Below are 12,213 nucleotides of genomic sequence, written 5' to 3' on the forward strand. Positions count from 1 at the left end.
CAATTTGGGGGGAGAAAGGCCCCGTTATATAGAATGGTTTAGTTGTGGGACTATGCAGATGGCCTAACCTTAGATGACAGGAAGCAATCTTGGGGCTAAGTACCAAAATATGAGATGAGGTGATTCTAGTATATTATTTTCTGTTGCATATTGGAGGTTACCCAAGTCCAAACCCTCTCCTTTCTTTTACAGATGAAGAAATGAGGCCTCTGGTTTGGGTTTTTGTTTTCGGTTTTGTTTTTTTTTTTTTTTTTGCATCTCGGAGTGAAGAGCCAAGTATGATGAAAAGAGCTCTCCAATGGAGTCAATCTTGGGGAACTGGATTCACTCCTTTGGGGCCTAACTTCCTCCAGAAAATTGGGATGTCCACCACGATCCTTTCAGATCTAAAGGCATGATCCTTTAAGTAAGCAAAAAATTATTCCTCCCAATTCGTTCCTAGCAGTTGCCAGTTTCCTCCTTTAATTCACCGCTAGTGTGTTTAATTAGGCTTTTAGAAATAAAACAGGAATGCAAAGACAAAAGCTTTTAAACTGTCCCTAATTTGTTTTCTTGTGGATCCGCGCCCCAGAATAGGAGTGATGGGTGACTACCTGGTGCCGCAGTGTCTGTTCAGGTAGGTAAAGTAAAAGGCATGTGTGCATATGCTCCTAAATAAGAACAGGCGTGCTCTGCTATATATATATAATTTTTTGACACTACATGTTTTAGGGCTAAATAGAGTTATTCTCCACTATAAAGTGTTCTGTCTAGTGGTTAGGGGTAAACCTCTCCTTCCCAGCAACATTTAAAATAGCACCTTGCCCAACACCTTTAAATCGTGGTTGGACTTGTACTACATTTCCCAAGAGCCCTGCGCGAGAAGGTTCACGAAAAGGCATTATGGGTACTGTGGTTCGAGCCCGTATCTGTGCTTCTGCCTTTCTCTTTTTTTCCCGATGCCTCGCCCTAGCTTTGTTGAGACCCGAGCCGCCAATTAGCTGGGGCCATGTCGGCGCGTCCGTGACCCAACTAAGGAGGCCGGGGTGCAGGACGGCGCGCCGCGATTGGTGGCTAGATGACCCTGCGGGGCGGGACGACGGCGCGGGCGGAGCGGCTGCGGAGATTGGCCCCGGCACCCGAAGGGACGGGAAGCGGATTGGCTACGCGTTAAGGTTGAGGGGCGGGACGGGAGGGAGGGTTCTCCGAGTGGCCGGAGCAGGAAGCCGGGAGACAGCGGCTGATCCTGTGGCTGGGGAGGCAGCAGCGGCAACAACGAAGACACCACTGTTGACGGGAGGGTGGCATCGGCACCTCGGCCCCGGCGGCGGAGGCGGCGGCGGCGGTGGCAGGATGCGCGTCCGGGTCAGGCTGGCCCTGCTGTTCTATGGGGCGCTGATGGGCTGCGCCTCGGTGTGGGCGGCTTCGGGTCAGTACCCGCCCCCCTGCTCTGCTCCCGACTGAGGCACTCGGGGCCGCCGCCTCCCCCTTCTCTGAGGCCCGGTCTGGGCTGGGAGAGGGACCCACTAAGAAGGCCGGGCTGGGGGGCGGGATAAGGACCCTCTCTATCTGTCCCGACCCACCCCAACCCCCGCCTAGAGGGTTCCGTCCCCACGCGCACCCCCAAACCTGTCACTCCTTCGCTGGCTTCGGTTGACCCGGGTTGTGAGCGCTTGGGACGTGTAGGGGCGTAGGGAGGCCGGTGGTTATAAGGTCAGTCGGAGGCGGGGGGAGGAGGGTCCTGGAAGAGTCTGGAAATGGAGGCCTTCCCGACGCACCCCACACACATACACGCGTAACCCACATAAACACCTTATCCATCCTGCTTCAGCATCTGGCAAGGACACCCACCTAGGAGGAGCAGGACCCCTGAAGCCCTCACCCCACTGGCAGTAGTGCTCTGGGACTGAGGAGGAGGCCCCTTCCGGGCCCTGTCCTAATGAAGACACTCCAGACATCAGGGCACCCCACTATATGGATTTCCAGATCTGTGGAGCTTGCACCCTGTGAGCTGTCACTTTGGAGAAAGGGGACACCTAGTTCTAGTAGTTAACAGTGTGGAGTTAACCATATGCTCTGGCTCTTGTGAGCCCTTTTCATGGTGTGGGGTGGTTACCATTGTAGGATTTTTTGTTGTTGCCTGAAAATGAGGCAGGAGAATTGCATTAGGAATTGCATATCAAACGGCTTCGGATTCGTTTTCGAGAAGGAAGAAATTAGTTCAGAATTGCTTTTGATATTTTGATAAAAAAAAAAAAAAAAAGTATCCTGAAAGGAATGTCTTGTGATCTGTTTTGGTCCCTGCACTTAGAGTTGTTCTTATCTGTTTGGTGTATCTACTTTGGGGAATGATTGGTTTGCCTTTCTAGAGCTTCATTGCCATCTCTATTAGGACCTTTATTTGAATCTGAAAGTGTTTCTCGCTCAAACCAATACAATGTAATGCTAGAATTTTCATCAGTTTTCATAAATAGACAATAACAAATTTATACAGTGCTTCATATATTCTATCATTTTGAACTACCGAAAGGATTTTCTCTTTTGTTTTCTGCAAGAGAATTCACAAGTAATTATCTGGTACCTCAGATATCTGGCCTAATTCTAAATTGTTGCATTCCCTTAATTCTGCTTCTAAAATGAAAGTTCCTATTTTAAAATTCTATTATTGGTGTCTTATGTAGTCTGATATCACTTGTTCTAAAAACTGACAAGACGTTAGATCTTCTTATATAAAGATTATATTGACATTGCCATTGGTAATAATGAGTTGTTTTTTAAATGATATGTTAGACCAGGTCTTGCCTTCAATATCCTTGTCCAGTGGAATATTGTAGTCAATTAAGATGCATTTATTTAGTACTTAGTATATGCTAAACTGGAGGGAAGCAAAGGGGAGGGGAGAATAGATTCTACCTTCAGGGAACAAACATGGTTATGGAGAACATGTCAATCACCAGGTATATAACAGATAACTGAGTAGGAATCTGACTGTAATGGTGAACTCGGATTCAACTGATAATAACCTTGAAATGCCACAGTCCTAAACATTGCATCCATGTGAACAAGATGATTTTCAGTTAATGTTTTCTCCCAACTTCTACCACAGGTTAATCAGCACTTAAAATTATGGCATTTGGATCATAAGAAGGAAAAAAATCTTAGAGAGTAGTTCAACCCTTTAAGAAGTTAAATGACTTACTTGTCCAGAGTCACACAAGTGTTATGTTTTCTAGCCAGGAGCCAAATTAAGGTTCTTTGAGTCTAAATCCCCTGTTCTTCCTACTAAACCCCACAGGATTTGCATGAAGGTTACATAATTCTCGTAAAATGAAAGGGTATATGACAGGCATTAAGACAATATAGATATTGTACTCACAAAGGATTCATTTGTGTACAAGATAAGTAAATGCTCTTGGAATAAGATTAAGTTTTGCAGACTATCTTCATAGTACAAATTTAAGTGACTTTTGCCATTGTTTTGTTTAAACTGCTTGTTTATTTTGGCATTTCACCCCTTTTTAAAACTTTAATTACTTGGATGCTTTAAAAAAATTGCCTACCTCTTATAGTCTAATTGCAGGTGTTCTATATTTGACCAATTTTATATTTCTAATTTTGTACTGGAGAATTAAAGTGATACTGTTATCTGGTACAAAACACATTTTTGGCAACTTAGAACATGGTCAGTATTCAAAGGGTCATTTGTCATTTATAAATATTAGCTAGAATGTCTTTTCAGAGACAGAAGTGTTTTAATCCTAATTAGTTTCTTAAAATAATGTGAAAAAATTTTAGAGCAGAAGGTTTGGGTTTTTTTCCTTTGCAGTGCCACAGGCACTGATAATTTACAGAGATACAGATTTTTCATGTTAAAAATGGAAGTTACTTGTGATTTTTTTGTTTGTTGTTATTAAATGTTTTGAGGTTTTGGGGGTTTTTTTAGTTGTATTTAAAGACCAAAGCTTTCCACTAGAAGCCATTGAGCAAGTAGTTTAAAATAATGTTTAGCCAATTTCTATAGTAGAAATTTAGGAGGCAGCATAGTACAGAACAGGAGCTGTGGAGTAAAAGGAGCTGGACCCAAATCCTGCAGCTCATCTTATCCTATCTGTCAGTAAGACCTTGGATAAATTACTGAATGTCAGTAAGCATTTATTTAACTTCTACTATATTCCAGGAACTTAATGTTAAGGCTTTGGGGAAAGGGAGAAAGGGAGAAAATGGAATTGGGTTCAGTATTCTGTGAGGGATCTTTTAACTCTAAAACTGTGACCTAATGAAATAGACTATTGCTTATCGAACCACAGAATTAGGTTCTTAGCTTTTTTTTTTTTTTTTTTTAATAACAATATTTTAACAAAGTTGGTTTCCTTTGGACCATAATAATAAAACATAGACTTCAGTTTTTTGCTGTTTATTTGTTTGCTTGTTTATTTTCCCAAACCTGCCTAAAAACTGACAACTGCTTATGTGCTGTCTTTTTTATTGTTATTGTTCACTTGTATCTGACTTTCTCTGACCCCATGAACCAGAGCTGTCCATCGGGTTTTCTTGACCATGCTTCTTTCTTTTTAAACTCTATATCAATCTAGTTTATGTGACAAATAGATTGAACTGTGATCACTTTTTTTTTAAATCATATCAACAGCATTATGTTGCTTTGCTAAAAATGATATAGAAAATGTAAATTTCAATTATACCAAAGGCAAATTTACATTTGAAAAAGAATCTAAATTTCTACCTATGATGAATGAAGTATGCTATCATGATGTGATAACATTGAGTAGAAAATAAGTAAGTATTAATTGAAAACCTACTAATTTGTTTTATGTCCTAACCTCTTTTTTTTCTTTTTGCTTAATTTTTCTAAGCTCTGATTAACTGAGATTCTTTTAAAAAAAAAATTAATAATCTGAAGTCTCTTTTAACTATTTACCAAAAGCATTGTCATTTTTAAACAGTCCCTCCTTTAAGAACGCCAATAGCTTCATTCCCTTTCGAACATATATCAGTAGTTTTCAAGTGAGTCATTCATCACCATAATAGAATATCTATTTGTTTCAAAGAGAAAATACCTTATGCTTTGTGGTCAGTCTTAATATTATCATGTAGAGTGTATTTCTTTCAGCTTTTAGTAAATGGGTTAGGATCTGTCGATATTTTCATTACCTGAAACCTATTGCTACTTAATTGTTTCTCAAAAGAGGTGCTGAGTAAATGATGCAATCAGGATGAAATCTGGTAACAGAAATCACCATGTATTCTTGTGTTCATAAACAGATTTTCTCGTTGTTACTCCTTGTTTTCAGTTCTCACTAACTTTTTCCTCCTTTTATATGTAAGTGTGATTACTTATTTTTAAACAAAATTACCATGATAAAATATGCATAATTTATTGACAAATAAATAGAAGAAATGCATATTTGGAAGGAATAATACAAAAAGTTGATTTAAAATATGAAACTTTTTGTTCATAGAACCATTTATGTTTGCATGGATACAAGATTCACTGCATGACTAAACAAGAAACATAATTTTAAAAAATTAGTAAACTGTGGATTGTTTGGAATTAGTAAACTGTGGATTGTTTGGAATACGTGTTATTAGGAAATAAATGCAACAAGTTACAGTAATTAACTTTTCATCTTTAAACATAAAGAAATATAATAATTGTAATTTGCTTTGATGTCTATAGCTTATTAAAATTAACACTGTATTTTGATCAAATGCTACACTTATTTAGGTGTACATACTGAAACTTTTCATTTTCTTTCCCTTGGTGGGTGAAAAAGTGAACATTCATGAAGTGCCAAAAAAGCTTTGGCCAAAAAGAAATTTATTTTGATTAAAGAATCTTTCTTTAAATATCCAAAAGCTGAAATGAACACAAAACATTTGGGTTCCCCAACACTCATACTTTTAACTTTTGGGATATTTGAGAAGAGGTCAGATTGAAATTGGTAGGAAGAAAGCATTTGATTTTGGCAAATCAATGACAATCTTATCCATGCATTATAATTACATAATCAATTGGACAACAATGTAGTTTAATTCTTGTCATAAAATGAGAACAGGAACTATCATTTAATAATACTACTTCTGTAATTTGTTTTATATACCATAATTCTCAATTATTCAGACTTTTCCAGCTAGTTTATTTGAGGGTAATATTAACACAGTGTAATAAAGTGGCACTTTAGTTTAAGTTTAGTTTAAGACCATTAGGGAGGAACCCCATGTAGAAAACTCCTCTGTTTGTTTTGACAGTTTTACTAGGCTGGGAAAACAGACATTTCATTTAGACAAGTAAGCCTTTGCTTACTGGTTATGTAAGAGTGAGTGGCCGGATAGAAGGGGGATGTAATAGCTGAAGGAAACAAGAAGTAGCAGGAAAATTTGGGAAGAATAGGAGAAAGAGGAAATGGGATGAGAAAAAAACAAAAAGCAGAGTCAAGGAGCAAGTGCTATTTTTCCTTGACTGGAATTATCACTTGTTTAGAACAGACTGTTAATTTCTTAATAAAGAGACCAATAGTAAGTTGCTATAGGGTGGTATGTTAATGTTTATTATGAGATTTTGGTTCTGTTCCTGAAATACACTGCACAATTAATAAAAATTCACTTTTAGTGAATCCCATATCTAGACAAATAGAAAAATGAAATAATGCATGCAAATGGAATTATCTGTATTTTAAAATATTTTTGCATCATCTTTTTTTTTTTTATTCTCCTATGTGGATACGTATATTTCCTTCTAGTTAGTCACCAGATATTTAATATGTATAATTCCAAAATGCATATAGATATTTCTCTATGATCATAATTTCTTTGAATTTTAGTCCTATGTTGCCCACTACTTTCTGGATATCTCTATCTGCATGTCTAAAAATATATCAATTCATCTTATCCAAAGTGGCTTATTATCTTTCCTATTGAAAACATTTCTTCTTAAAATTTCCTTAAATCTATTAAAATACCACCATTCTTTGAGTCACTCAAGTGTGCCACATCTGAATCATTCTTGGTTTCTTCCTCCTCTTTCCTTGAGTCCTATAAGCAATAAATTGCCAGATTTTGTCAGCTCTACATCCACAAATCCCTTATCCCTTAGTATCTGTCCCTTTACCCCCACTTATGGCCACTACTCTAATTCAGGCTCCATAACTCATTCTACAGTTTTAATATAGCTTCTCAGTTGCTGCCTCTCCCTTCTTCAATTCATAGTCAAATCTGACCATGACATTCCTATGTTCACAAAACTTCTGTGACTCCCTATTATAAAATACCTATCAGCCAAATTGTTAAAAAAAAAAAAAAGTTTTTCTCTTGTCTGGTTTTCATGTTCCCTATTTGACTTACTTCATATTGTTCCCCTTCATTCTACTTAAAGCCAAATAAGCCTATTAATTGTTACCCAAACTCAGCATTTTTTCAGTCCCAGCACAGCTCTAGTAGTTCCCCATGTCGGGAATGACCATGTTACTCTTCTTCATTCCACCCAGAGCTTTCCTAATGTGCCCCAGTTTGTTAATTTTCTTCCTCTGGAAATGACTTTATATTTCTTTGTGTATGTGATATTACTTGGTAGAATATGCTCTCCTTGATAACATAGACCATTTTAATTTTGTTTCATCTTTGTATCCCTAGTATCTAGCCCAGTGCTTAAAAATAGGAGGTATTTAACAACTAATTGTTCAATTATTGAAGTGTCTACTATATGAAATTTACTTTGTAAGTTTGTAGGAGGAGAAAAAAAGATACATCTTTCCTTTCTGAGGAACAGTTGCTGGTTAAATTTAATAAGTTGTAAGATGCTGATAAACAGTAACGGAAACTGGGAAAAGAGAAAGTCAAGTTAATTCTATAAACACTTTAATTTTTGTAGTCTTGTACATTTGTATTTTCATTTATTTTGTATTGATTTTGTACATATCACTTTTGTATCTATCACCTTTAAAGATAGATTGTAAGAGTTTTGAAGACTGGGACCTTATCTTATTTGTAAGATAGGATCCGTTTGCCCACAAGACCCAGTACTTGCATTGCACTTAGTTGGCACTTGATAGATATTAGAATAAACAAATAATTGATCATTTGTCAGACAGGGTAGTAAGAAATAATGAAATTAAACCAGAAGAATTCATATGACTTTTTAAAACACCTTTGTGATGATGGAACACTTCTTCTGGGACAATAAACATTCACTGAATAAATTAAATTTTTTTAACAAACTCTGGTGCTGTTCTAGGTAGCGAATGAATTAGCAATAAATCATTTATTAAGCATTTACTATGTGCCTAGCACTATGTCAAGTGGTAGGGATGAAAATTCATGCTAGACAGCTGCTTTCTTTAATGCTAGTTTACATTCCAGTGGAGAAAAATAACAATGAAGAGCTAGAAGTATGGGGGAGAAAGGAAGGGTATTTATTAGAGGCATAAAGTAAAATGAAAGCTGGATCCTGTCCTCAAGGAATTATACTCTAGTAAAGGAGATAAGCTGCCTGCCTCCCCTAGAAATAAAAAATAAAATAAAATAAAATACAAGACATATAGATGGGATGCACTAATCTTGATATCTGTTAAACAGCAGGATCCAAAAATATTTCAACAGGCTAGAATGATGGTGTGAATATAATAAGATTAAATGTAATGGGATAAAATCCAACACAGCAACAAAAAGCTACTATGTGGAAGCCATGAGGTTCAACCTGACATTAGAAAGCTACCCTCAGAGTGAGGACAATTTGATCCAGTTCCTATCTCTGAAAAACATGAATGAATGAATTTTTTTAAATAAGTATTTATTAGGTGCTTGGTATATACTAAATGCTGGGGTTACAAATAATCATTGTAGCTAGCATTTATATTTCATTTTAAAATTTGCATATATCTCATTTTGTCCTCACAACAACCCTAGGAAGTAGGTGCTATTATCCCCATTTTGCAGATGAGGAAACTGAGGCAGACATTGGCTAATGACTTGCCCAGTGTAACATAGTAATTGCCTGAAGCAAGATTTGAACTTGGGGCAAGTCCAGATTTCTAACCACTATGTTACGTAGCTGCCTAGAAAATAAAGTACCTGCTGTCAAGGTGCTTATGCTCTAATAGAAAACACATACGTAGAAGATTTTATCTGTAAGTCAGAAAGAAAAATCCCCAAATCCTTAAGGTAAACTGGCAAATCAGATCTTAATTGCTTTCCTTTAATGTCACTTCTACTAATATAATCATATCAGTTTTTAATGTTGAACCGTTTGACAGTAAGGACTGGTTGGCAAGAACTTTCTTTTGTAGTATCTGAAGAAGTAGTTGCCAGGTCACATCTCCACAGGGACTTTACTAAGTAATGACTACAGTGTTTTTGACAATGACTAGAAGCATTACTATTCCCAAGGTTCATAGATTTGATATCCTAGGCTGTCTTCATCAGGGTCTAAAGGAAAGATAGTGGTCAAGGTGGTGGTAGTGGTAGTTTGATTTACCTGGCATATGGTGCTTTCCTTTTCTTCCTCAAGGTATCTCTCTGTATCAGCTAAACTGGTTTGCCTACATATTAACTTTGTAACTTTGGGCAAGTTATTTAAACTTACAATGCCATGGTCAGCACTCTAAAACTATAAAAGACAAAGCAATTGCCTATCTGCATCAGTAAAGGGAGTTTCCTTACTGGGAGTTCCCTAAGCCAATGAAATTGTACCATCTCTTCCTCTTATCCCTCTCACCATCCACATATATATATTTTATGTATAAATATAAATATACAGATATGTGCCTATGTCTATCTGCATATAGATAGATATAGATATATATTAGACGGGCACTGCTCAACAAAGATTAAACCTATAAAAATTTTAGTGGATTGTAAGTTCAATATAGCCTGGCATTAAAAAGAATTTAACAAAACTCATTAATAGACATTCAGTATCTGGATTGAGTGGTGTAATTATTTGTATGTACTATGCCCAGTCACAGCATATCCATAGTCTTATGTTTAGTATTTTTTTCTGGGTATCACATTTTAAGGATATGGGTAGGCTTCAGCTTGTGGTGACCATGTTATATAAGAATTGGTTGAAGAAATTTGTTATTATGTATAATAGTTAAATATATATATTGCTTGAAAGTTGAAGGTTTCCAAGTTGCTTTGCATATTTTATTTGAACCTCATATGAAGTAGGTATAACAAGTATTTTTTAAAGATGAGGAAACTGAGGCTCAGCTAAATTAAATGACTAAGATAGTCACATAAGTAAATGTTAAAGGCATGAAATTCTACTTTTGACATTTCCTGACTCCTATTTCAGTACTTTACCCACTGCTGCTCAGCTTTCTGCAGAGAAGGCTCTGACATTGGGAATGAAGAGATAGGGAAGTTGGAGAAAATTTATTAGCTAGCTTCAAATAATTGAAGAGACTCATGTCATGGGAGAGAAATTAGAACCCAGAGGTTAGAACTATAGTAGGAGTAAAAGGTGAAATTTGCAAATAGATTCACAAGAGGGATAGGGAAAGTTTTTGACAAATAGTTATCTCCAGGATTTGGCTGTCTTGGTTATGCTTCCCTGGAGGTTTCAAGGTAAAAACTGGAGTCACTTCTCAGAACTATTATAGGGAGGATTCCTTTGCCAGGTACAGGTTGAATGAGTTGATTCCAGGGTTCCTTTCCCATTTTAAGCTTCAATGAGAGGAGATGCTGAGTAACAGGATTCTCAGCGAGGGTTTCATGAAGAAAGTGACATTGTAAGGTTGAAAGATGAGTAAGACTTAAAAAAAGATTAGTGAGAAGGATATTCCAAGTATAGGGAACAATGTGAGTAGAGATACAGAGATGATAAGTACCATAGTTGATGAGTAACTAAGTTTAGCTAGTGTGTAGCAAGTGTAGTATAAAATAAGGATGAAAGGCAAGATTTTGGACTGTCTTTAATTCTAGGATAAGGGCTTTAAATTTTATTTGATCCCACAGGAAGCCATTGAAAGTTTTTAATCAGTTCAACAATGCAGTCAGACTTGGGCATATGGAAATAACATGTATGATTAGCATAAGCAAGAAACCGGAGGTTGAAAGAGACCGACTAAGATTTTTTAAAAATCAGGTGGGAAGTAATAAGAACCTGAACTTTGGTGGAAATAGAAATGAAGATATAGGAGGTATTGTTGAGATAAATTGACAGTACCTGTGTACTGAATTGTATGAGGGGAGAATGGCAGAACTGTGGTACTATTGACAGAATTAGAGCAAGTAGGGAAAGGAGTATATTATAAAGAAAGAAGATAAATTCTGATTTAGACATTTAGATAGAGTTGTAGACAGGACAACCTAGTGGTAAGTAGTTGAAAACATATTTCTGGGACTTAAAAGTTTAAAAAAGAGGTTTTTAAGTCATTTTCATAGAGGTGAGTGTTAAAGGAGGTGATTGAGATCATCAAGGGTAAGGTATACGAGGGAAGAAATACTTAGAAAATGCTTATATTAAGGGGAATGGAAGCAGAGAAAAACCAAAGAAACTGAGGAAGAAGAAGATATAGTATTTAAGGAAGCCAAGAGAGGAGAGAGGGACTATTATAGTTTGCTGTAGAAAGCTTTAAAAGGGGGAATTGCTAGGAAAAATCATTGGCTTTGACAATTAAGAGGGCAGTTTCATTAGAATGACTTCACTATGAGTAGGTAGTCAAGAAATAGAAGCAATTGATATAGATAGCTCCTTTATAAAATTTGATGATAAAAAGGAAATGAAGGAATAACAGATATATAGTGCAGCAGAATTGAGGGACACTTCAGTTTTTAGTTTGTTCCAGACTTCCACTTGAAATTCATGATTATTTCAAGGACTGACTGTCCAGTTTATGATTCCTTATTTTGGTATATTTTGCTAAATATTTGACAATTAATATCCTTAATTTTCCAAAAATGAAGCTAATAATAACTTGTTTGAACTTTCTTTACAGATGATGAAGGAGGTCAGGATGAATCCTTGGACAAGGTAAGAAATAAAAATCTTTGTTATATTTGATGCTGTTTAGCTAAGTTGACCAACCACAAGTCAACAAGCATTTCTTAAGTGATTGTGTGGTCCTGAAGATACAAAGAAAGATGGAAAACAGTCCCTATTCTTCAGGAATTCACAGTCTAATAAAGGAGACAAATTGCAAACAACTATATGTGCAGGGTAAATCTGAGGTTACCTGTGTTAAGGGTTTGGACAGTATAACTAAACATATAAAAATC

At 36.6% G+C, this 12,213-nt stretch overlaps 1 protein-coding gene across 2 annotated transcripts in view; it reads left to right on the top strand.

Annotated features, from left to right (window-relative positions):
• The first annotated feature begins 1,174 nt into the window (after positions 1-1,174).
• SEL1L (SEL1L adaptor subunit of SYVN1 ubiquitin ligase) overlaps positions 1,175-12,213 on the top strand; it is a 64,257-nt gene continuing 53,218 nt past the window's right edge. The window contains exons 1-2 of one of the 2 annotated variants that reach the window (XM_074284890.1): positions 1,175-1,408; positions 11,934-11,968. In XM_074284890.1, the coding sequence (XP_074140991.1) occupies positions 1,333-1,408; positions 11,934-11,968 (111 nt within the window). In that variant the 5' untranslated portion in view covers positions 1,175-1,332. Of the gene's footprint in view, positions 1,409-1,673; positions 1,693-11,933; positions 11,969-12,213 lie in introns of those variants that run through there. The other variant, XM_074284891.1, reaches the window with a different exon arrangement.

Source organism: Sminthopsis crassicaudata, chromosome 2, assembly GCF_048593235.1.
Source record: "Sminthopsis crassicaudata isolate SCR6 chromosome 2, ASM4859323v1, whole genome shotgun sequence".
Taxonomy (NCBI): domain Eukaryota; kingdom Metazoa; phylum Chordata; class Mammalia; order Dasyuromorphia; family Dasyuridae; genus Sminthopsis; species Sminthopsis crassicaudata.